At 43.7% G+C, this 25,439-nt stretch overlaps 1 protein-coding gene across 1 annotated transcript in view; it reads right to left on the bottom strand.

Moving 5' to 3' along the window:
* The window catches only part of LOC139376040 (disco-interacting protein 2 homolog C-like), a 244,325-nt gene that overhangs the window by 91,554 nt on the left and 127,332 nt on the right, over positions 1-25,439 (bottom strand). Inside the window, 5 exon segments of the mRNA XM_071118137.1 lie at positions 2,113-2,295; positions 5,280-5,495; positions 9,629-9,757; positions 11,357-11,467; positions 19,786-19,863. Of these exon segments, the coding sequence (XP_070974238.1) occupies positions 2,113-2,295; positions 5,280-5,495; positions 9,629-9,757; positions 11,357-11,467; positions 19,786-19,863 (717 nt within the window).

The following is a 25,439-nucleotide window of genomic DNA, read 5'->3' as shown; positions in this document are numbered from 1 at the left end:
AACAGAGGTTATTGACACTTAGATTTGACTTCTGCTATCAGAATACAAAGGTAGCATTGAAAAGTCGCCTTGTCTGATTGTGTTCAGATCTGGCTGACCACTTCGGGAGGGGGTCAGGGATGCATTGCGTGCCGATTTCTAAAAGCGCACACAGTGGGGACGTCATCAGCACTCCTCTCACAAGTCACCAGAAAACTTGTGTTTTGAGACGAGAGGCATCTTTTCATTATAACGTTGGAGGAAATACGTTGCTAGCGTGTGAGGAACATGTTTGCTGGCCTCATAAATACTAGCTAATATTAAGAAAAACATGTTTTTGTTTGGCTAGAGTTATGCTAACCCGTTTGCAATCCCTTTAGCGTTGCTTGCTAGCTTCAGAGGTTAGCTGGCTAGTTAGCTACAGTAGTTAGCAACTGCCATTGTTGTTGTGTTATCTTATTTAGCCTATTTCACTGTTTGTATACTGGCATTTGATTATAGCGCGGGAATAGGGAATCTGGACACAGTAGACATATTTAAATGTAGGTGTAGATGCATTACGCTTTTGGAATTCCATGATCAGAACTCTATGATCAGAGCTAAAGCTGCACGATCAGAACTCTATGATCAGAGCTAAAGCTGCATGATCAGAACTTGATGCTAAAAGCTGGATGAACTGTCAAGTCTAGACACGGCCAGAATGCTTTCTCCAGATATTGCATTTCCTACCAGCAGCTCAAGCATGCTAATGTTATAGGAAGGGCTGCTCTTTGTACATAACATCTGTTTACCTGAGCCAGAGTGAACAGACAGACACTGGCCAGCAGTACTAAGCAGGCAGTGAGAGACTAAGGCTGTTTCCCAAAAGAAACCCTATTCCATTACTTTTGACCAGCGCTATATAGCGGACTATATAGGGAATAGGGTGTTATTTGGGATTATAAACAGTGTACAAAACACCTTCCTAATATTGACTTGCCCCCCTCTCCTTTTATAGCTCAACACCTACAGAAACAATAATGAGCTACAGGGAATCCAGTGACAGCTAGACTACAGTACACGACGCAGGCGGAGAAAGAAACGCTGAACTGCAATGGAATCTATGGATCGTCACATAGGCTGCGTTCCAGGCTGACTACATTGCAGACGCATGCCATATTTCACAATGCATGGAAAGGTGCATCGTCTGCAATGTAGAACGCAACCATAGACTGCAAAACATCATTCCATTAGGAATGGGAACCCCTTCCAGAATGATGTTAATGGTTATGTGGTGTTCTCAGACGTTGATCAATGGTTGATTATAGTCTGGACCAGGCCTTTGTTTTCAGAACATTCATCTACTTCCACCTGAGGGATTGTAGAATCCTTTTCTTTTCTCTAGTTGTTACATACGGAGGGATAACTCATTTCACTAATTCACTCTCCCCGCCAAATAGTGACTGTTGGAATAATGGATGGGTTCAATCAAGGCATTCTTCAATGCTGGTTCAGTGGGTTCTTTAAGCATCGAGCAGAGTTTTGGCACTGAGAAGTACAACTCAAAGGGCATTTTAAACAGACTAATTAAAACAATGTGGCACCTGCCTAAAGTTCAGATTCAAAGTTTACCTTCCCGACTACCCAATAAAAAACTCAGAGATTGGGAGAGCAGGGAGTGTCTAAAATCAAACAGAACATTCATTACAACAAGCACCACCTCCACATAACTGGAGCAGCCATCCATCTGCTTTGTGTCGAAGACAAAAAGCATTCTTGAACATGCAGTCTCTTATCTTGTCCACCAAATAAATACATGTATTTCTCACCATTAGATCAATAAATATTTCTCAGCCATGAAAGCAACCAAAACCGGTTTCCTGCAATATTGATGTTGATTTTCCATCAAGACCGTGGCTCTCACCCACAAAGGGTACTCCACACACTCAGATTCATACGATCACAGTACTCATTAGCCAAAGCTATCCATGGGTTAGCATCACTTCTCTTCTCCCAGCTTTTCACACAACTGTAGCTAGAGCATGACACCACTTTGACATTGAACGCCACAATTGATCATCAGAAAGCAAATGGGTGCGGGGCTGCGGCTAGAGGGGAGGGGTTGACTGCCCCCCTGCATGGTGGGATACTGACCCTGCTTCTCCAGGGGCGGCTGCTGCCAGACGAGCTCCGATCCACCTGATCCAAACTCACAGGACCGCCTCACCACAGGACCAGGACCTGAGTTCCCATTCTCTACTGTGACTGGGGCTGGTGTGCCCAGGAGAGCTGGGGCCTTCCTAGTTTTCCTCTTCAGAGAGAGGTGAGCAATGGGCCCTGCGTGTGAGGAGGGGAAAACCAGAACCTTAAATCCAGACTACGGCAACCACACAGGGCCAAACCAAGTCACTACTGTAGCCAGATGGAGGGAAGACACACTGCAGGGTCTCTCTGCAGGAGGCATCAGCCATATGGAGGGGAAATATAATATGTGTTTCACATGGCACCCTATTGACTTTATAGTGCACTAGTTCTGACCAGCTCTGGTCAAAAGTAGTGAACTCAAAATGAAATAGGGTGCAATTTAAGACACATCCATAGATGAGGGTGGGGGCGAGGGGTATGGAGAAAAGCAACTTATCTACACGGGCAGGCAGAACCACACTGATGGGAAGGGAGGGAGGGAGAGGAGATGAAGGGAAGGAAAATGCTTTTTCTTTAGCCTTTTAAAAAGCCAACACACACGGGAGCTGGTTTGTTTTGGCCTCTAATGGGAGCCAAGAGGGAAATCAGATCCGTAACATTCACACACACAGGTAAGGATATCCTCCTCTGAAATACACACCTAGTGGAGAGAGACACACAAACATCATGCTATGTTGTGACAACAAAATGCTATTTGAATGTCATGGAAACACCTCTTAAAACCAAGGATTTAGAGAGTTACTCATAAAGTTACTAATACACAACTATACAGTTTGATGGAATTAAATCTAACTATCAGAACGACTGGATGTTGACAAGTGTTTTGATTGATAGATTGCCAAAATAATCTAGTGATTGATTGACTAACTCTTAACTGTCTTACTGACAGGCTGTCATAGTACACATCATGACTGTAAGTGGTGTTCCATTACATGTCAACTATACCTAATAACTGATACATGATATCACATTTCCTAGTTCAGTGAAAGTCTACATCTACCACAGCACGAGTCCCCAGTTCTTCCAGTGCTGCTTCAAAGCGTCCCCATTTCAAAGTAATGGTAGCAGGAGGAGGGACTGGCACAAACACCAGATAAACATCACATCTCAGTGTTTAAAATGTCTCTTCACTGAGTAGAAGAAGCCAATCAGCAGTTGGCTACTAGCGGTGTCTGCGACCCAACTGTCACAGCACCCTACTCCCAACACTGTGCATTACTTCAGACTGTCCGCTAGCTGTGTCTACCTGACAGGATCCTCAATGTGGTGTCTGTTCTGTGCTTCGTCTCTGGTAGCCATCAAACTTGTGTCAGAAGCATGAAAACAGACTAGCCACTAGAACAGTTTACACAGACAACATTGGAGAACACCAGTTCATGGTCATAGCTCTTCTAAGTATGGTTGTTTTGTTATTTTGTCCTTCAATTGACATGTATTATGCAGTGACTACAACGAAGGGGTTAACTAAGTCTAGGGTATAAGAAGATAAACAAAAGTGAGAGCTTCTCTTCGTGAGGAGTATGGGCTGCATGCAAGTAAAAAGAAAGCAAATATTTCCACACAGGAAGCATTGCAGGCTAGTGTTGTGTGCATGCCTTAGGGGTTGGAACATTAAAGGGAGGTACAGGATAGGTGAGGGGTGATGTGAGCAGCACACACGCGCAAATGTACATGCACACACACGTGCACACATACATACTGTGGGGGTGTTGATAGAGAACGCCAACAACAGGAATACTTTTCCCACATTTTGTCATGTTACAGCCTGAATTTTTTTTATTAACTTGAGATTTTGTGTCACTGGCCTACACACAATACCCCATAATGTGAAAATTGAATTATGTTTTTTAGAAATGTTTACAAATTACTTACAAATGAAAAGCTGAAATGTCTTGAGTCAATAAGTATTCAACCCCTTTGTTGTGGCAAAGAAAATTGCTTAACAAGCCACATAAGTTGCATGGACACACTGTGTGCAATAATAGTGTTTAACATGATTTTTGAATGACTACCTCGTCTTTGTACACCACACATACAAATAATTGTAAGGTCCCTCAGTCGAGCAGTGAATTTCAAACATAGATTCAACCACAAAGACCAGGGAGGTTTTCCAATGCCTCGCAAAGAAGAGCACCTATTGGTAGATGGGTAAAAAAAAAACTGACATTTGAATATCCCTTTGAGCATGGTGCAGATATTAATTACACTTTGGATGGTGTATCAATACACCCAGTCACTACAAATATACAGGCATCCTTCCTAACTCAGTTGCTGGAGAGGAAGGAAACCGCTCAGGGATTTCACCATGAGGCCAATGGTGACTTTAAAACAGTTACAGAGTTGAATGGCTGTGATAGGACATAAGTGAGGATGGCTCAACTACATTGTAGTTACTCTACAATACTAACCTAAATGACAGTGAAAAGAAGGAAGCCTGTACAGAATATAAATATTCCAAAACATGCATTCTGTTCACAATAAGGCACTAAAGTAAAACTGCAATAAATGTGGCAAAGAAATTCACTTTATGTCCAGAATATAAAGCACTATTGTTCAGGGAAAATCCAACACATCACTGAGTACCACTCTTCAAATTTACAAGCATGGTGGTGGCTGCATCATTTTATGGGTATGCTTGTCATCGGCAAAGACTATAGATTTTTTTAGGGTAAAAATAAACGGAATAGAGCTAAGCAGAGGCAAAATCTGAGAAGAAAACCTTAAAGAATAATGTGCAAATATTGTACAATCCAAGTGTGAAAAGCTCTTAGACTTACCCAGAAAGACTCACAGCAGTAATCGCTGCCAAATGTGATTCCAAAATGTATTGGTGTGAATACTTATGTAAATGACATATTTCTGTATTTCAGTTTCCATAAATTTGCAAACATTTCTAAAAACATATTTTCACTTTGTCATTATGGATTACTGTGTGTAGATGGGTGAGAAAGTAAATACATTTGATCCATTTTCAATTCAGGTTTTAAAAATTAGGAATAAGTCTATGGGTATGAATACTTTCTGCAGGCACTGTAAGTAAGACAAACATACCCTAACACACAGAGGTAGATACAAGTAGGTAAGCAAGGTTATAGTTGAAGGGTGGGTTTGTTTACCTGACTTACCGAGGTGTGTCTGGCCCATGACATCTGCTAGCCGGCTGGCCGCCCCGCTCCCTCCGCTCTGCATGGAGGAGGAGGAGGTGGTGGAGGAGGTGGTGGAGCCGTGGATGGCCCTGCTGATCCAGTTCTCCATGTTGATGCTGCCCTGGCTGGAGGTGGGTGTGCCCTCACCCTGCATGGAGCCCTCTTCCTCAGAGCCTGACGATGTGTCTGGAGAGGGGGGGGGAGTGGAGCAGAGAGGAAGAGAGGGTTTACGACAGCAGGGAAACACACACATGAACAGAATTACATACGCGCACACACAAACACCTGCATGTCACTGTCGGACATTTGCACAACAAATAGATACTAAACTCTGTCATGGCCCTGAGGGGATTTCCCCTCCCCCCTAACATACCGCCTCCACACCTGATTCGGAGGGGTTGGATTAAATGCGGAAGACATATTTTGGTTGAATGCATTCAGTTGTTTAACTGTCTAGGTATCCTCTTTCCTATTCCCCTCTTCCCCACCTATACAGTGGATGCAGGTGTGTCCACAGAAGGCATGCCAATCAGAGTTGACAGACACCTGATCCTGACAATGAGGGGGAGAATGGCTTCCTTCCACAGTATCAGAGTCAGACTGTAGGAACACTACAGCCCCTACAGCCCCCTACTGCCGTAGGGCTGTAGGCCCTACATAACACTACAGCCCCCTGCTACCCTACAGAACCCTACTGTCCTCTACTGCCCTACAGAACCATATGGCCCTACAGCCCCCTACTGCCCTACAGAACCCTACTGTCCTCTACTGCACTACAGCCCCCTACTGCCCTACAGAACCCTACAGCCCCCTCGAGAAACCTACTGCCCCCTCGAGAAACCTACTGCCCCATACAGAACCCTACAGCCCCCTACAGAACTCTACTGCCCCCTACAGAACCCTACTGTCCCCTACAGAACCCACAGCCCCAGAACCTCTCACCATTAGGCCGATTCACTGCCATGCACCCAAATCCACCGCAACACACAGACATAGTCTCAGCACAAACACTCTTAGATCATCCACTCTGTTCTGTTAATATCACAACTCCTCACCCAGGGATGTTTTTAGCTCTAGTCTGTCGTAGTGGCTCAGTCTGGGGATGAGTGAGTGTGATTCTTTGTGTGCTTAATTTTGCATATGTTTTGCATACTGTGTCAGGACAGGGCTGTCTGCCTGTGGGCCGGGCCAAGGGAGGGGAACAAACAGAGAAAGAGCGGGGATCATGACGACTCATTTCAGAACGAGCTACTGAGAGAGATAAACAACAGAGGTGTGTGTGTGTGTGTGATACAGTGGCCTCAAACCTGAAACATTGACCTTTTCTAAAAAATAAAAAAAAATCTGCATGGACTAACTTTGTAAAAGGTGTAAATTTACTTAATGGGTTTTATGAGTGGACATAAAATATAAGTTAGTCTTTTCTTTGGCCAGACTAAACGTACACAGTAAATGTTTGCCCACTGTCTTTCCTAGTGACAGCAGTGAGAGAGACGGTAACCTTTGCACTGTCTTTCCTAGTGACAGCAGTGAGAGAGACGGTAACCTTTGCACTGTCTTTCCTAGTGACAGCAGTGAGAGAGACGGTAACCTTTGCTGGGCTGAGGGAGGTCTCCTCCAGCATGCAGCATACTGTATGCTAGCTCAAACTATAGAATTACATACAAATTATAGGATCTCTATGGCTCCAACACCCTGCAGGCCACTGGGGTTTCATCTGCCCACAGGGATGTCTGCTGCAGCCTGTGAAATGAAGTCAAAAGGGGGTAGACTAGGGCAACAACACTGGCAGCTCTGCCCTGCCATTGGCCATTTGCATTTTGCCACATAGAGCGCTGTCTGATTGGCCAGCACTATGTAGAGTGCTGCCTGATAGGCCAGAGGTGTTGTCAGTATGCAGTGTCAGTCAAATTGGTGACAGCTGTCAGTCAGCAGAGCTCACACCTGGGCTCTCCTATGTTGTTGACACTGGGACAGATAAGAGTGTGTGTGTATATCGTATATAGCGTCCTGTTTTGAAAAAGACTACCCATGTATACAGTATGGTCTTAATAAAGTACTGGACATCAGCATTTGATTTGCCGGTCCTGTGCGCCTTCAATGTTCATTACTTTGATTATGCTTCTTCTGCTGAGGCTGATAAGGTGTTGTGATACTGTGATACTGTGCACACACACACACACACACACACACACACACACACACACACACACACACACACACACACACACACACACACACACACACACACACACACACACACACACACACACACACACACACACACACACACACAGATGGGAATAGAGGCAGAGGCTTTTGACAAGCTGGTCAAAACTATATAGTGATATAGGGAATAGGGAGCTATTTTGGGACACAGACATGTACAAAATAAAATCGCCATATTAATTACTTACAAAGACAGACAAGAAAACAAATAGAATGGAGTCCATATTGGAGTTGGCAGGTCGTGGAGGAATAGTGTGCTCCAATGGAATACTGCTGCTTGCCTTGCTTGGTATGATGGGTGTGTGTGGGACTTTTTCCCCACATGCACCCAGCCTCGCAGGCAGTCAGGCACAAACAACGCCAGCGCTCAAGGGGCTGTTCGCTCTGCCTAGAAGAATTGTGCGTCCTTATAAGAACTGTGCCTGCCCTGCTAATTTGGAATCATGTGAAAATGTGCTTGTGGCGATTCCTAAATGGATGTCAATTGTGTGTGTGTTCAGTAAATTAATCCCTGTAGAAGCCTCACTCCCAGCCTTCAGCACTAATGCAAATAAGATGGTCTCATATCGCTGTCACACACACACGCACCTCTGTCCACGCCACGCCACTCCATAACACAGCTCTGTTCACTCCCTAACACAGCCCTCTCTCATAAAGACACTGTCCATAAACCCCTGGCTGGGTGGGGGTATGCCGTGTTACATTACTATAGCTATACAGTACAAAACAGGCGATGACGTCACCACCTTATTGCTGTTGTCAGTGATTTAGCACACAGCCAGATGTTGGTTAGTGGGATACGGCAAAGGGAGAAATGAGCTCTAGCATCTAACGTGCTAGTATTATTAACCATATACTCATTCTATAAGCTGAGCATAAGAGTGATGGCGCAAAAGAGTCCCATATTCTCTATTTAGTGCACTATGCGCCCTGGTCAAAAGTAGTGCACTATATAGGGAATAGGGTATAGTTTGAGATGCAACTGAAGTCTGTAGTTCAGCTTTTATTTTCGACAAGGGTCTGGAAGAGGTGACTGAAATTGATGGCAATCACAATTATCCTATAGAAGAAGGTCAAAATGGTCATCTATCAACTGTTTTTAGCCAGCATGAGCAACAGCTTCAAGTCGAGTGAACCCCTCCCATGGTCATCTATGACATCATGTCAGTACTAGCTTCTTTCTGCTCCTGTCACTGACAGACTGGGGACGTTTGATCTGTAACGTCTCTGGAGTGTCATCAACTCTAGTGCTAAAATACTACTGAACTCAAGTGTTAAATTGCTGTTGCATCTAAACGGATGCTATGCTAAAAAAGTATTTCTATATGCACAATATCAAGAGGAAACAACTTAAATCATACATTAACGTCAATTACGCTTTCATTTAGTTGTAATTACATCCAGTCAAGAAATAACGTAGATATTCTTCAACAACGTATGTGATAAATTGATGTATTTCCAACCCAGGCTGATTGAACTGACCAACACACACACGGAGTATAACAAAAATGAGCAACACCTTCGTAATATTAAGTTGCACACACACACAATCCATGTCTTAACTGTCTCAAGGCTTCAAAATCATTATTTAACCTGTCTCCTCCTCTTCATCTACACTGATTCAAGTGGATTTAACAAGTGACATCAATAAGGGATCATAACTTTCACCTGGGTTCACCTGGTCAGTCTCATGGAAAGAGCAGCTGTTCTTAATGTTTTGTATCCAGAGTGTATACTTTTCTACTCTTCCTGATTGACTAGACATCAGATTAAACACACACATTAGTGACACTGAATGAGTGAGTTAGTGAGGGGCAGGGACAGGGACAGGGGCAGGGACAGGCTGGAGGCATATTCACGCCTCCAGGGTGAAGATTCCCCTAGGTACAGATCTAGGATCAGTTTCCGCTCCCCCAATCTTAACCTAAACCATAAGTGGGAAAAATGCAAAACTGACCCAAGATCACGACCAGGGACAATGTCACCCTACATCAATCTTCAGGCGTACACACACATGCCACACACATACACAGTGCAGTGGAGCAGTCCCAGGCTGCTATGATTACCTTGGTGTCCTATATGTTCCTCACCTGGGGGAGTGTAGGCATCCATGGAGGACTGCACGACCAGGGAGCGGCGCTTGGAGGGCATGGGTACTGCCATCTTACCACGCTCCTTCTGTTTGGCAAGAGCCGCCTGCACAGCCTCTGTGTGGACATCTGCAAAACACACAGCGCAGGACAGACATGTTGGAAGACCTGACAAACTCCCAGTTTTCAGGTTAATTGCGGGACAAATTAAATGAGTCTGTGGAATGTATATTTCACTAAACAATATATACTGTATATAATTAGAACAAGGACAACAATTACAGTATATATTGTTGCTAAAGTATATTATTTTGAAAAGCATAGGCTTAGAAGATTGGGATGAAATAATCACTGTGAATGTAGCCGAAATACTACTTGAGAAGTTCCACAGTGTATGTACAGTAACAAGCAACATTGTTCATTGTCGATACTCTCAAGGTGGTAGTTGTCTTCTTCTACACTGGGGACTTCACCGCTGTTGGCTTCTCACAAAAGCAAGACGACATCTCACTCTAAGTGGACTAATCTAACCAAACAAGAGGCTGATAAAACATTGTGCCGTAATGTAACTTATAAAAGATCATAAAGAAAGAGTTTGGTTTTAGTGAGGGAAAACTATTGCCAGTAACCTATGCCCTTTATGTCTCGATGCTTTAGTGGCCCTGTTTAGTAACGGCCATTGAGAACAGACTCTGGTTGTATCCCAAATGGCACCCCATTCCTTTTCTAGTGCTCCACTTTGACCGGAGCCCTATGTACTCTGGTCAAAAGTAGTACACCAGAAAGGCAATAGGGTGCCATTTGGGACCCATCCAAAGCCTTTGTGGTTGTCATGTATTCTTTAATTCAACATGAATCCTGTTTTATAGGGCTGTATTCTAGGAACTTGTGTGCCCATTGGCTGCTCCCTCTATGTCTGGGTCTGAATAATGTCTCCAGACAACTGAAGCTTAATGTGAGATCATTGTGTCCAGCCCTATAATAGGCTATTATTAAGAGCACCAATAGCTGTGTGTAAAGCAAAGCACTGGTAAAATACAACAAAAACCATGATGCAAACCAACAGGAAGTATGGTGACAAAGCTAGAACACAGTGCCAGAATCTGTGGTTGGTATGTTGAGTCATTTGTCTGCAAACCACAGAAATGATTAGCCTTTTGATATATATATATATATATATATATACCTATATATATAGAGAGAGAGAGAAAGAGGGAGCGAGAGAGAGAGTGAAATAGAAAAAGAACCTGGGGGGAGAGGGGGGAGAGAGAGAGGGTAGGGGAGACAGATGGATGGGTGGGTGGGTAATGAAGCAAGTGGTTCATTGGTCTAAATAGGAGTGATAAACAGCATTGGGGTGGTAAATAAAAAGCTTGTTTTTATGCATTTAGCATTAATAGTATAAAAAACAACGCTCTTGGTAATCCAAATTAATTATGTTACCACAAACCAAATGTAATTTAGTGTTTAAAATGCAGTTCTCCATTAGTGCTTCTATACTGTCCTATAGTAACTGCCAAGTTGCTAACTGTACTTCAGGAAGACAACTCACAGAGCTGAATGTACAACCAGGTGCATGGTGAAAAAAGGGTATTCAAAATAGAAGAGAAACTATAGCACACTGGTAATACTGGGTTTTTGTAATTTGTATTAAGTTTCCAACTGTATACCATGAGCTTGAGTTTTGTGTTACTGTTTGTGATGTGTTGAAAGGTGTTTCTGGCGTACCTGATCTGTAGCGTTCGTCCCGGGAGCCAGAGGAGCGGCGGCGGTGGTAGCGAGAGGAGGAGCCGGGGGTGACAGGAGTTCTCCTCTCGTGGGGCACAGAAGGGTCCATCCCTTGGGTGGAGAGGGAGAAGACAGAGTTAACTACATTACAGCCTGACCACCAACAGCACTGTACCTGTTACTGCAGTACAGCCTGACCACCATCAGCACTGCACCTGTTACTACAGTACAGCCTGACCACCATCAGCACTGTACCAGTTACTACAGTACAGCCTGACCACCATCAGCACTGCACCTGTTACTACAGTACAGCCTGACCACCATCAGCACTGCACCTGTTACTACAGTACAGCCTGACCACCATCAGCACTGCACCTGTTACTACAGTACAGCCTGACCACCATCAGCACTGCACCTGTTACTACAGTACAGCCTGACCACCATCAGCACTGTACCTGTTACTACAGTACAGCCTGACCACCATCAGCACTGTACCTGTACAGCCTGACCACCATCAGCACTGTACCTGTACAGCCTGACCACCATCAGCACTGTACCTGTTACAACAGTACAGCCTGACCACCATCAGCACTGCACCTGTTACTACAGTACAGCCTGACCACCATCAGCACTGCACCTGTTACTACAGTACAGCCTGACCACCATCAGCACTGTACCTGTACAGCCTGACCACCATCAGCACTGTACCTGTTACTACAGTACAGCCTGACCACCATCAGCACTGCACCTGTTACTACAGTACAGCCTGACCACCATCAGCACTGTACCTGTTACTACAGTACAGCCTGACCACCATCAGCACTGTACCTGTTACTACAGTACAGCCTGACCACCATCAGCACTGTACCTGTACAGCCTGACCACCATCAGCACTGTACCTGTTACTACAGTACAGCCTGACCACCATCAGCACTGCACCTGTTACTACAGTACAGCCTGACCACCATCAGCACTGTACCTGTTACTACAGTACAGCCTGACCACCATCAGCACTGTACCTGTTACTACAGTACAGCCTGACCACCATCAGCACTGTACCTGTACAGCCTGACCACCATCAGCACTGTACCTGTTACTACAGTACAGCCTGACCACCATCAGCACTGCACCTGTTTCTACAGTACAGCCTGACCACCATCAGCACTGTACCTGTTACTACAGTACAGCCTGACCACCATCAGCACTGTACCTGTACAGCCTGACCACCATCAGCACTGTACCTGTTACTACAGTACAGCCTGACCACCATCAGCACTGTACCTGTTACTACAATACAGATGCAGTTCCCATGGGTGGTACAGAAAGAACAATGCAGACTCTATTTTGCGGTTTTTGGATACTACGTATTTGTTCCTGCCAAAACCAGCACCTGGATCTATACACACTGCTGTGCACAGAGGTTTCTCTTTCTTTTGTGCACGGTAGATACTAGCCTATCATAGATGATATTATGAGCATATAGTAGTGTAGTATACAGTAAAATGATTAAATGAATAGATGGACAAGGACAATTAATTCATTATACTGTCTGCATCAAACCGAGTATGACTATGATTTATTCTGACAGGCACCTCAACTCAACTTAATTTCACAATAGACTGTGAAACATCAACTGACATTATTGGACATTATTCTATTTTGTCTGGCAAGGGATTGTTAGGCTCAGTTAAAACGGAGGGTCCCAGCAATTAACCCTGTTTCATATTCAATCTATCAGGGGACTGGGTCCCTCAGCCTCTCATTCTACCTCCCAAATGGCATCCTATTCTCTACATAGTGCACTATGTTTGAGCAGAGCCCTATGGGCACTGGTCAAAAGTAGTGCACTATATATGGAATAGGGTGCTATTTTGGACATAACCAGCCTCTCATTGTCAATTACAGCGCAGTGGCAATCAGCCCCTAAACCTGAACCTCAGCATGGAGCTCTTGGGATGAGAAGATTTTCAGCGTAAATCCTAGGCTGTGGACACACAGAAACCAAACAAACACCCACCAGTTACTTTCATTTAAACTGCCTGCAATTGTTCCAGTCTTGAAGACAGTCTGCTAGCTAGACAGCACAAAGCTAGTGATCTATGACTGAAGCTATAATGGCTACATTAAAGCACAACCCCAGAAGGTAAACCTCAGGTTCACGACAAAGAAACACTGAGCCACTCACTTCCCAGTCCTCAACACCAAAGCTCCAAGCAGCAGTCTGAGCAATGCAGCAGCTTATAATACTGTAGGTAAGTGTCCCATAAAGTGGATTACGTTCTGCTGGGCTATAACAGCCATTGGTTTAGCACTAAGAGACATGATAGATGCAGGATACCATTCCCTCTTTCTCCCTGTCGATCGAGAACACTCAGCAGCACCCCCCACCCCCCCACACACCTTAAAGTAAATCAATCTCAGTCTCATCTGTTCTCCATCTGCCTCACACAGGGAAAGATGCTACATTCAATAAGAGGCTCGATGGAGGAGTCTGATCTCAATAGTGCTGCACTCGTCTTCTCCACTGACAGTGTTATTTAGGAGGACTATCTACTGCTATGCTGTAATAACAATATACGTAGACTGGTAAAGATTTCCGAAAGGTGTTTTGCTAGCGCCAATGTGCAATGTAACTGTTCCCCCTGAAGGGTGTCACCTATAATAGGGTTTGAATTAGAGCTACCTGTAATACAGAGATACTGGGTGATAGATAATGGTTTACTGCCAGACAACACTCCATAAACCTAGAATGGCTTGAGTCGAGGCTAGATAGAGAAAGTTTGTTGCTGGTGGTGTTCTAAATGGCAATACACATGCATGTACAGTAACACGCTCTCTGATACAGTAGTACTAACTTAACCTAGTTTTGTGAATCCCCTGATGAATGTACATCTTACTACCCCATTAAGTCAGTTTGTAATGGTCCTCCCCTTCCCAATCAATATCTGATTTCCATTTGAGACCAGTACAGTATCGGTTTTATGTATGTGCTCAGACTTTTCAGACTCACTGTGGTGCACTGGGCTAGAAAGGAAACAACCATCACACTACTGGTGTAACAGTCTGCTGTCTCAGCCTTTTATCGACTTCAGGCAAGCGTGATGCGAATGCTTGGTCTCATGGGAGGGTTGCAAAATTCTGGTAACTATGCCAACATTTCCAGGTTTTCCAGAATTCCTGGTTAGAGTCTTCTGGATTTCCTGTTTATTCCCTTCTAAATTTGTGATTTTTCCAAGTGGGAATTTGGGGAACGTTACTGTAATTTGTAACCCTAGTCAGAGGCCAGGCGTTCGCTTCACATTACACCTTTCTAACTGTTCTACAGTGGGAGTGTGTACTAGTTGTTATTACAATCCTGAGGAACGGTTCATCTTCCAATGGATTAATAGTCAGCGGCCCAAATGGCACCCTATTCCCTATATAGTGCACCTCTCTTGCTATCTAACCTCCAAACGAGCTTCAATGCCATACAACACTCCTTCCGTGGCATCCAACTGCTCTTAAACGCTAGTAAAACCAAATGCATGCTTTTCAACTGTTCGCTGCCTGCACCCGCCCGCCCGACCTAGAATATGTGGACATCTATAAGTACCTAGGTGTCTGGCTAGACTGTAAACTCTCCTTCCAGACTCATATCAAACATCTCCAATCCAAAATCAAATCTAGAATCGGCTTTCTATTTCGCAACAAAGCCTCCTTCACTCACGCCGCCAAACTTACCCTAGTAAAACTGACTATCCTACCGATCCTCGACTTCGGCGATGTCATCTACAAAATAGCTTTCAATACTCTACTCAGCAAACTGGATGCAGTTTATCACAGTGCCATCCGTTTTGTTACTACAGCACCTTATACCACCCACCACTGCGACCTGTATGCTCTAGTCGGCTGGCCCTCGCTACATATTCGTCGCCAGACCCACTGGCTCCAGGTCATCTACAAGTCCATGCTAGGTAAAGCTCCGCCTTATCTCAATTCACTGGTCACGATGGCAACACCCACCCGTAGCACGCGCTCCAGCAGGTGTATCTCACTGATCATCCCTAAAGCCAACACCTCATTTGGCCGCCTCTCCTTCCAGTTCTCTGCTGCCTGTGACTGGAATTAATTGCAAAAATCACTGAAGTTGGAGACTTTTATCTCCCTCACCAACTTTAAACATCTGCTATCTGAGCAGCTAACCGATCGCTGCAGCTGTACATAGTCCATTGGTAAATAGCCCACCCAATTTACCTACCTCATCCCCATACTGTTTTTATTTATTTACTTTTCTGCTCTTTTGTACACCAGTATCTCTACCTGCACATGACCATCTGATCATTTATCACTCCAGTGTTAATCTGCTAAATTGTAATTATTCGCCTACCTCCTCATGCCTTTTGCACACAATGTATATAGACTCTTTTAAAAAAAAAATTCTACTGTGTTATTGACTGTGTTATTTACTCCATGTGTAACTCTGTGTTGTTGTCTGTTCACACTGCTATGCTTTATCTTGGCCAGGTCGCAGTTGTAAATGAGAACTTGTTCTCAACTAGCCTATCTGGTTAAATAAAGGTGAAATAAAATAAAATAAATTAAAGCCCTATGATCCCTGGTTATAATCAATGCACTCAAAATAAGTGCACTATACAAGGAACAGGGTGCCATTTTAGACAAAGTCATGGACAAATCAGCCTGAATACTATAACAGTCTGACATTAAGACCCACAGTCTTTTGAAGGCATGAACAGCACTGAAATGAATGTGCTATCTGCTGCTGTTACACCTGTAACACCACGGTAGGTTTGCAGGGAATGTGATGGCTCTGTTTTAGATGAGAGATTTTACAGCACTTAGCTATCATAGAAAACTTAATGGGGCAAGCTCTTTAGTGAGCAGGTCTTGTGTTCAGAGGGACATAATGTGACGAGCTACAGGAGGTAATGTGTAATGGAAGGCCTCATGTTCATTATCCATGTCTTTTTATGGGCACAATGAGTGGACATGGGGCCTCTTTTACTCTAGCCATTTTTTTACACTCTTGGCTAATTTAAGACACAGTATGGGTCCCAAATGACACCTTATTGCATTACATTTTACTTATTGCATTCAATGGGATATAAAGCAGGAATCCGCATGTCGTGGGCGACCCTATGCCAGCCCACTTCTTGTATGGCGTTTTCACTTTGAATGAAAACAAGGAGGCCTGAGATGCCTTGGGATGGCCTTCTGGGCAAGGTGTGTCTTTGCGTTAAATCCCGCCTACTCGAATGACCTTGCTGCAATGGCAATTGTAAAAATAAATTGCTTGCTAACAAACACAGAGCCGACAAAGCCAACAAGCTAGATAGTTTATCTGCAAAGAAGTTGTCTTTGTAGCAAGAACGAAATAAACAAGTATTATTCTTGGTTCTTGGATTGAATCAACTCGACCCCAAAAGAGAAAAAGACTGATCATGACCAATCCAGAAACATTGGAATTCATTTTAAAAGGTGGAAGAGTGACATCGAAATGGCCACCGTTCTCATTGACTGGTAACGTTAGGTAAGTGTTGGATTGTGTTTTTAACCTGCTAGCTACATTAGCGGCTAACCTTGGTGTGTTCAGTGTTCAAGCTGATCGGTGAAACCCGCATGATGTAAAAAGTGTCTAGGTTAGGCTATTTGATCGGAGAAATCGGCATGATTTAAAAATTGTCTGTCTCATTAAATCGTCACACATTTTATCTCCAGCCTGTAGGCTACAGAAAAGGCCACATACTCTTTCTACCATATCCTATATCTGCTACATTATTTATGTTAGATAAAAAATGTTGACAGAACGTTGGTGGAGCTCCAACAAATAGGTCCACAGACGATGCAATCTCAACCACACTGCACACGACTGCGTGGCCACGCACGCCTCCAACTCAATCATCAAGTTTGCGGACGACACAACAGTGGTAGGCTTGATTACCAACAACGACGAGACGGCCTACAGGGAGGAGGTGAGGGCCCTCGGAGTGTGGTGTCAGGAAAATAACCTCACACTCAACGTCAACAAAACTAAGGAGATGATTGTGGACTTCAGGAAACAGCAGAAGGAACACCCCCTAATCCACATTGATGGGACAGTAGTGGAGAGGGTAGTAAGTTTTAAGTTCCTCGGCGTACACATCACAGACAAACTGAATTGGTCCACCCACACAGACAGCATCGTGAATAAGGCGCAGCAGCGCCTCTTCAACCTCAGGAGGCTGAAGAAATTCGGCTTGTCACCAAAAGCACTCACAAACTTCTACAGATGCACAATCGAGAGCATCCTGTCGGGCTGTATCAACGCCTGGTACGGCAACTGCTCCGCCCACAACCGTAAGGCTCTCCAGAGGGTAGTGAGGTCTGCACAACGCATCAACGGGGGCAAACTACCTGCCCTCCAGGACACCTACACCACCCGATGTCACAGGAAGGCCATAAAGATCATCAAGGACAACAACCACCCGAGCCACTGCCTGTTCACCCTGCTATCATCCAGAAGGTGAGGTCAGTACAGGTGCATCAAAGCTGGGACAGAGAGACTGAAAAACAGCTTCTATCTCAATGCCATCAGACTGTTAAACAGCCACCACTAACATTGAGTGGCTGCTGCCAACACACTGACTCAACTCCAACCACTTTAATAATGGGAATTGATGGGAAATGATGTAAAATATATCACTAGCCACTTTAAACAATGCTACTTAATATAATGTTTACATACCCTACATTATTCATCTCATATGTACACGTATATACTGTACTCTATATCATCTACTGCATCTTTATGTAATACATGTATCACTAGCCACTTTAAACTATGCCACTTAGTTTACATACTCATCTCATATGTATATACTGTACTCGATACCATCTACTGCATCTTGCCTATGCTGCTCTGTACCTTCACTCATTCATATATCTTTATGTACATATTCTTTATCCCTTTACACTTGTGTGTATAAGGTAGTAGTTTTGGAATTGTTAGTTAGATTACTCGTTGGTTATTACTGCATTGTCGGAACTAGAAGCACAAGCATTTCGCTACACTCGCATTAACATCTGCTAAACATGTGTATGTGACAAATACATTTGATTTGATTTGATTTGAACAGCGCCCTGGAGAGGTGCCTGGGAATGGACAAGCAACATATTTTGCGCCCCTGCCTTTGAGAAAATGGGCACTGCTTATCAGTGTGGTATCAACGATCACCTAAAAAGCCCTTATCTTATGCCACCGGTTGAGAGATATTGTCATTGTTTTGGGGCAGAATTCTGTGAGGCTTTATGTGTTGTTGTTGGAGGTGCGTCTCGGTCAGTTTAACCCCCCGAAAATGACGTCCTCGTCAATCTGTTGTCGCAGGCGGCCACATAATCATGCCTAATGAGCGGGCTGGCCGTGTGTAGACACCATACAGCATGATACTCAATTACACTCACACACTTAATCTAAGCGGTCTGCTGCCATAGCTGCTTACCGTTCATGCCAAGTGGCCTAGATCTGCTTGGATTCAATGTATGGGCAGTTAAAATACATATTTAAGACACATTTCACAGAAGAACAAATGGGTCAGCCTCTCCCCTTCCATCAGTGGGTGTTTGTCCCAAATTGCACCATATTCATATAACACTCTGGTCACAAGTAGTGCATTATAGGGAATAGGTACCATTTGGGACACAGACCCTCCTTTTATCATTTAAATAGATGTTGCGGAAACAACAATTCACAAAGCATTAAAAAAAATGCAGTTGAGGCCATTTTTATACAGTACTCTGAGAATGTACACATATAAGCTTTGTCACTGGTGTCTTCTGGGTCAATAATGAGCCCTTCTTCTGACCGGATTTATTTTCCAAAATGGCCGCTTGGATAACAACATTTTGACACTGTAGAACATCCCAGACATCAGTTAGATGAGTATAGCTGAGCTGAACTGCAACCCACACATCCATTAAAGTAAAGTTATGTTTAATTTGGTGCAAATGGGATGAAATGGAAAATGAATGAAAACAAATTGAAAACTGAAGTAATGTCACATCCACTGTTCCTCTGTCTTTTGTTAACTTGCATTACCTCCAAGTGAGAACATTATTAGTTAGGCTAGGTCTGGAAGATTGTATTAGTTAAGTTTAACTATGACTAAAATACATAAGCAAGAGTTAGGCCCTTGTATATTTCAACTAATAACAATTAAATCAGTCATTTCCCTCACTAGACTTGAATCTATATACACCCAGGGAGGGCAGAGAATCTGAGATTATTGTTGTGTTAGACATCAAGCTTTTGGTTTAAAGTATGCAGTCTATATCACAAAACAAAGACCTATATTCCAGAGTCAGATTAGCCCATAACTCTATTCCAGAATCCATCACCGTTTCAGATTAGTTGAGACAGGCACGGTTAGTGTTTTGATTGGACGAGTGGTATTTACCTTTACCTGGTGCCTTAGGAAGGAAGGCCCCAATTAATTTGGACCTCTTCTTTTCATAGCCTTTCTGTGTGATGTCACCTGTCAAAGGAGGAGAGGAAAACTACCGTTAGTGAAACGGAGGAGCGTTCTTATTTCTTTCTCTAGGGCTCTTATTCAGATCTGCATGCTGTTACTGAACCACAATATCCATGGCAACAGCAGATGACAGTATACAACAGGTTAAGCTGTTTGGTTAATCGCTGTTATGCTTTGTCTTTTTTTATGCTGAACAAGGAGCAGATGGGTGTTCAGAGCTAGGTTGGACAAACAGGAAACGACAGAGATAGGAAGGGGGGGGGGGTGAGAAACAAGGAAGGAGAGAAGTACAGGTTGGGAAGTAGCTAGACAGCTAGCTGGAATATATAGTGCATGCAGTGACTTTAGTGAGTGTCAGTAATGAATGAGACAGAGACCCAGCTGACAGCATGTATTACCCATCAAGGCCTGGCGCCCCCACTGCCCTGGCCATCACACAGGTAATTAGGAGGGGATTCGGTGGGAGAGAGGGGGATAGGAGAGGGCCTGGCTGGGGGACGGAAAGATGGAGAGAGGAGGATAGGAGAGGGCCTGGCTGGGGGACGGAAAGATGGAGAGAGGAGGATAGGAGAGGGCCTGGCTGGGGGACAGAGAGAGGGGGATAGGAGAGGGCCTGGCTGGGGGACGGAAAGATGGAGAGAAGAGGATAGGAGAGGGTCTGGCTGGGGGACGGAAAGATGGAGAGAGGAGGATAGGAGAGGGCCTGGCTGGGGGACAGAGAGAGGGAGAGAGGAGGATAGGAGAGGGCCTGGCTGGGGGTGGGAGAGAGGGGGATAGGAGAGGGCCTGGCTGGGGGTGGGAGAGAGGGGGATAGGAGAGGGCCTGGCTGGGGGACAGAGAGAGGGGGAGAGGAGGATAGGAGAGGGCCTGGCTGGGGGACGGAGACAGGGAGGGAGGGGGATAGGAGGGTCCCTGGCTGGGGGACGGATCCTACGAGTGATAGTGTAATCAATATGTAATTACACTATCATTTGTTTTTCGTATGTCACAACGATTTATACATATACTATGATGCTGGTAAAGTTGTCTCGTGCACCTACAGTGCTAGTCATAAAAAAAGCTAGCTAGCTCATGGATGCAAACAATGTTCTTCCCCAAAAACATAGCAAAACAACAACTGCTTCAGTAGCTATATAGTTAGCTAGCTAGCTAAATAGCTAGGTGTCATCATCTAAAATAACACCAATTTATAGGACAGTTCTTATTTGATTAATGGTGTTCGGACCCATCTATGTGAAGCTAGCCACAATAAGAATTAGCCACAATGTGGACTTTGCGGTTAGCCTGCAAAATAAAAGTATGTCAGAGACAGTGATGCAAATGAATACAAACAGTAGAATTATGCCATAATTGAACATATCATGCTAAACGAGGTTGGAATGTTGTTATATAAAATCAACAAAAGACAATTTGTTAAAAAACATTTACAAATCTGTTGAAATCACACTGGATATATTATACTTTAGAATTGCATTGGGGGCATACTTATTTCACTGTACAGCCTTATCTATGGATTGTGGATCAGTTACATGGGATATCAGTCTACTCAGTGACACCCAGAGAACATTAGCATCGTAGCTCTTATTGCGGGACTCTGAAACAACTGAATTGAGCCACATTTATTGTCAACCTATGTCTATGTGTATTGAACACTATTCCTGAGGAAAAACAATACTGCGTGGATGTTGGAGTCTGATAACTCTGAGGAGGATGTTGGGAAAAAATATCTTGGGTATTGAGTAGACGGAAACACCATTTAATTGATCCCCAAACCTTAAAGTAAAGCTGTTCAGTGCAATATGAATGTCAACACACACAATAGGCTGACTGGGGAGGTGATTTCACACAGTCACTGTCCCGTGATAAGAACTACAACGCTTATATTTACGTAAACTCTTCACAGTTGTGTTCTGTGGATGTCACCGAGTAGACTGATACCCCATTTTATTGCTTCACATTCCAACCTTGTTTAACATTATCTAGTCTAAATATGGCATGATTCCGCCAATAGTAACCTTCTGCATCACCTTCAAAGCTGTTATTTTATTTTGAAGGCAAACCGCAAAATCCACGATTGTGCCTAATCCTTATTGTGGCTAGCGTGACAACACATAACCCGGTCCGGTCGAGACTCACTAGCCAGATGAAGCTAGCTGGCTGCTGTTAACGTTAGCTTTGGGCAACAGGGTTACGTAGCTGGCTAACTATTTATTTTCATGAACTGAAGTTCAATTTCAAAAGGCGAACAAGTGGCTACCTAGCTAATACTTACTCACAAGGATTCCTAAATATTTGCTAAGAATAATGAAAATGACTAGTTTCTACTGGTCATTGTTTTAAGGCTGGTTGTGTTGGTGCTAGCTAGGTACCAAGCTAAAGCTAGCTAGCTATCCCAGATGTTGCGGTCGAACAAATAATGCTTTATTACCAACGCAGTATTGTAAACACATCGTTCATGGCCGTTGTTTGCTTGCTTGCAGACTTTTTTGTACAGCTTTGACAGTGCTACTGATAGTAGTGGTGGAGCTTAGCTTGCATGTGCAATTCAGATAGTGGGCAAATAGTGGGCATTAAATAAATAAAAAATTGACACCCAAAGTCCCAAACGGTGTTCCATAGTATGTCGTGAAGCTAATAGCAGTGACACTGTTACTGTGTAACTCCAGGGACAACATCTGAAAAATAGTGCACTTCGTAGTGTGTACCGGTGCTCGACCAGTTGCGAAAGTCAATATCACCCACAACAAGGAACAGTTGATTGTCAAGTGCAATGAATTCTTACTCTTTAAAATGACTGATCGACTTATTGTCTGCTCGATCCACACAGCAGACATTGTGGGCTAAGTTAGGAATGCTGTGTTGCACGTGTAGCGCAAAATTTTACGTGGCGTCAATACGTCATGTACCTATGTTATATAGGTATGTACGTCAGCTTTGACATTGGTTTTGCACATCGGTATTAAACTAGACATCGGGCTGATACCGATGTTGGCATTTTTTGCTAATATCGGCCGATTCCAATATGTTCATCGATATATTGTGCATCCCTATAGATATATACAATGCATTTGGAAAGTATTCAGACCCCTTGACTTATTCCACATTTTGTTACATCATAGCTTTCTTTATTCTAAAATGTATTAAATCACCCCCCCCCCCCCTCAATCTACATACAATACCCCATAATGACAAAGCTAAAGTCTAAAACCGACATTTTAGACCCTTTACTCAGTACTTTGTTGAAGCAGCTTTGGCAGAGATTACAGCCTCGAGTCTTCTTGGGTATGACACTACAAACTTGGCACACCTGTATTTGGAGAGTTTCTCCCATTCTTCTCTGTAGATCCTCTCAAGCTCTGTCAGCTTAAATGAGTAGCATTGCTGCACAGCTATTTTCAGGTCTCTCCAGAGATGTTTGATCGGATTCAAGTCCGGCCTCTGGCTGGGCCACTCAAGGACATTCAGAGACTTGTCCTGACTAGTCTCCCAGTCTCTGCCGCTGAAAAACATCCCTACAGCATGATGCTGCCTCCACTATACTTCCATTTAAGAATGATGGAGGCCACTGGGTTCTTGGGGAACTTCAATGCTGCAGAAATGTGTTGATGCCCTTCCGAAGATCTGTGCCTCGACACAATCCTGTCTCGGAGCTCTATGGGCAATTCCTTCGTCCTCATGGCTTGGTTTTTGCTCTAACATGCACTGTCAAATGTGGGACCTTATACAGACAGGTCTGTGCCTTTTCAAATCATGTCCAATCAATTGAATTTACCACAGGTGTACTCCGATCAAGTTGTAGAAACATCGAGGATGATCAATGAAAACAGGATGCATCTGAGCTCAATTACGAGTCTCATAGCAAAGGGTCTCAATACTTATGTAAATAAGTTATTTTTGTTTTTTCATAAATTTGCAAAAATTTCTAAACACCTGTTTTTACTTTGTCATTATGGAGTATTGTTTGTAGATTGATGAGGTAAAAAAAAGTACTGAATCCATTTCAGAATAAGGCTGTAACGTAAGAAAATGTTTAAAAAGTCATGGGGTCTGAATACTTTCCGAATGCACTGTATTTCTGATACCTTTTAATACTTGTTCTGGTAGATGTTTTCTAAAGGCCCCTTTTCCATCTGTTTATCCAGAAATTAAAGCCTTTATTTAAGCTCATTTCTTAAAATGGAAAATGGTTGAAAAATGTATCTATGCCTTAATTTCCCGAAAACAAATACTCCTAGCATTCATTTGACATGCGCCTATGAACTTCACATGTTGGTGCTCATGGGTCCTTTTCAATGGAAATGCCCATAGGCTACACTGCAAAACAACCACATACAACACAACCCACGTTGAAACTTCATACACACACACGCACACATACACAGAGATAGACAAACATCTTCTTGGCACAAGGCGCTGATATTCGGGGAAGTGATCCACGGCGAACTGAAATTAACTTCTTCTCCAGCTCTGGATTTGAGATTTCCTGATGAGCTGCCTGATGCAGGAAAACAGGCAGACAGAGACACAGATCGATAGACAGGCAGACACAGACAAACCTGAGATTACGGGGGTGTCTGTCTGTCTGTATGGAATGCAGCCTGTTTGATGGCTTTAGTACATTTACCCAGCCAGCTTTGGGGGGAAGCTCTGTTTTAGCCAGTGAGAGACCGCTCAGCCTCAAACTGCATTGCAAATGGCACCATATTCCCTATGTAGTGCATTACTTTTGACAATGGCCCATAGGGAATAGGGTGCCATTTGGGACACAGCCTCAGTCGTGTCCTCCAGAGTAGGAGAGGAGACAGCAGGAGATAACGAACATGGGGCGCTTTAAATAGTGAGGATGACTCATCATGTCTTTCCTGCCTCTGATTACAAAAAATATATATTCAATTCAACCACCCCTCCCCTCATTGGAGTAAACTAGCGGCCAACAACACTGCTTTTTCGCTCGAAGTACACGTAGTTCAATAATTATACATACAGTTGAAGTCGGAAGTTTACATACACCTTAGCCAAACACATTTAAACTCAGTTTCACAAATCCTGACATTTAATCTGAGTAAAAATTCCCTGTTTTAGGTCCGTTAGGATCACCAGTTTATTTTAAGAATGTGAAATGTCAGAATAATAGTGGAGAGAATGATTTATTTCAACATTTATTTCTTTCATCACATTCCCAGTGGGCCAGAAGTTTACATACACTCAATTAGTATTTGATAGCATTGCCTTTAAAATTGTTTAATTTGGGTCAAACGCTTTCGGTAGCCTTCCACAAGCTACCCACAATAAGTTGGGTGAATTTTGGCCCATTCCTCCTGACAGAGCTGGTGTAACTGAGTCAAGTTTGAAGGCCTCATTGCTCGCACATGCTTTTTCAGTTCTGCCCACATATTTTCTATAGGATTGAGGTCAGGGCTTTGTGATGACCACTCCAATACCTTGACTGTGTTGTTCTTAAGCCATTTTGCCACAACTTTGGATTTATGCTTGGGGTTATTGTCCATTTGGAAGACACATTTGCGACCAAGCTTTATTTTCCTGCACGATGTCTTGAGATGTTGCTTCAATATATCGAC

Source organism: Oncorhynchus clarkii, chromosome 20, assembly GCF_045791955.1.
Source record: "Oncorhynchus clarkii lewisi isolate Uvic-CL-2024 chromosome 20, UVic_Ocla_1.0, whole genome shotgun sequence".
In the NCBI taxonomy this organism is placed as follows: domain Eukaryota; kingdom Metazoa; phylum Chordata; class Actinopteri; order Salmoniformes; family Salmonidae; genus Oncorhynchus; species Oncorhynchus clarkii.
Note: the sequence above shows the minus strand (reverse complement) of the source record. Positions and strands in the feature narration are given on the sequence as shown.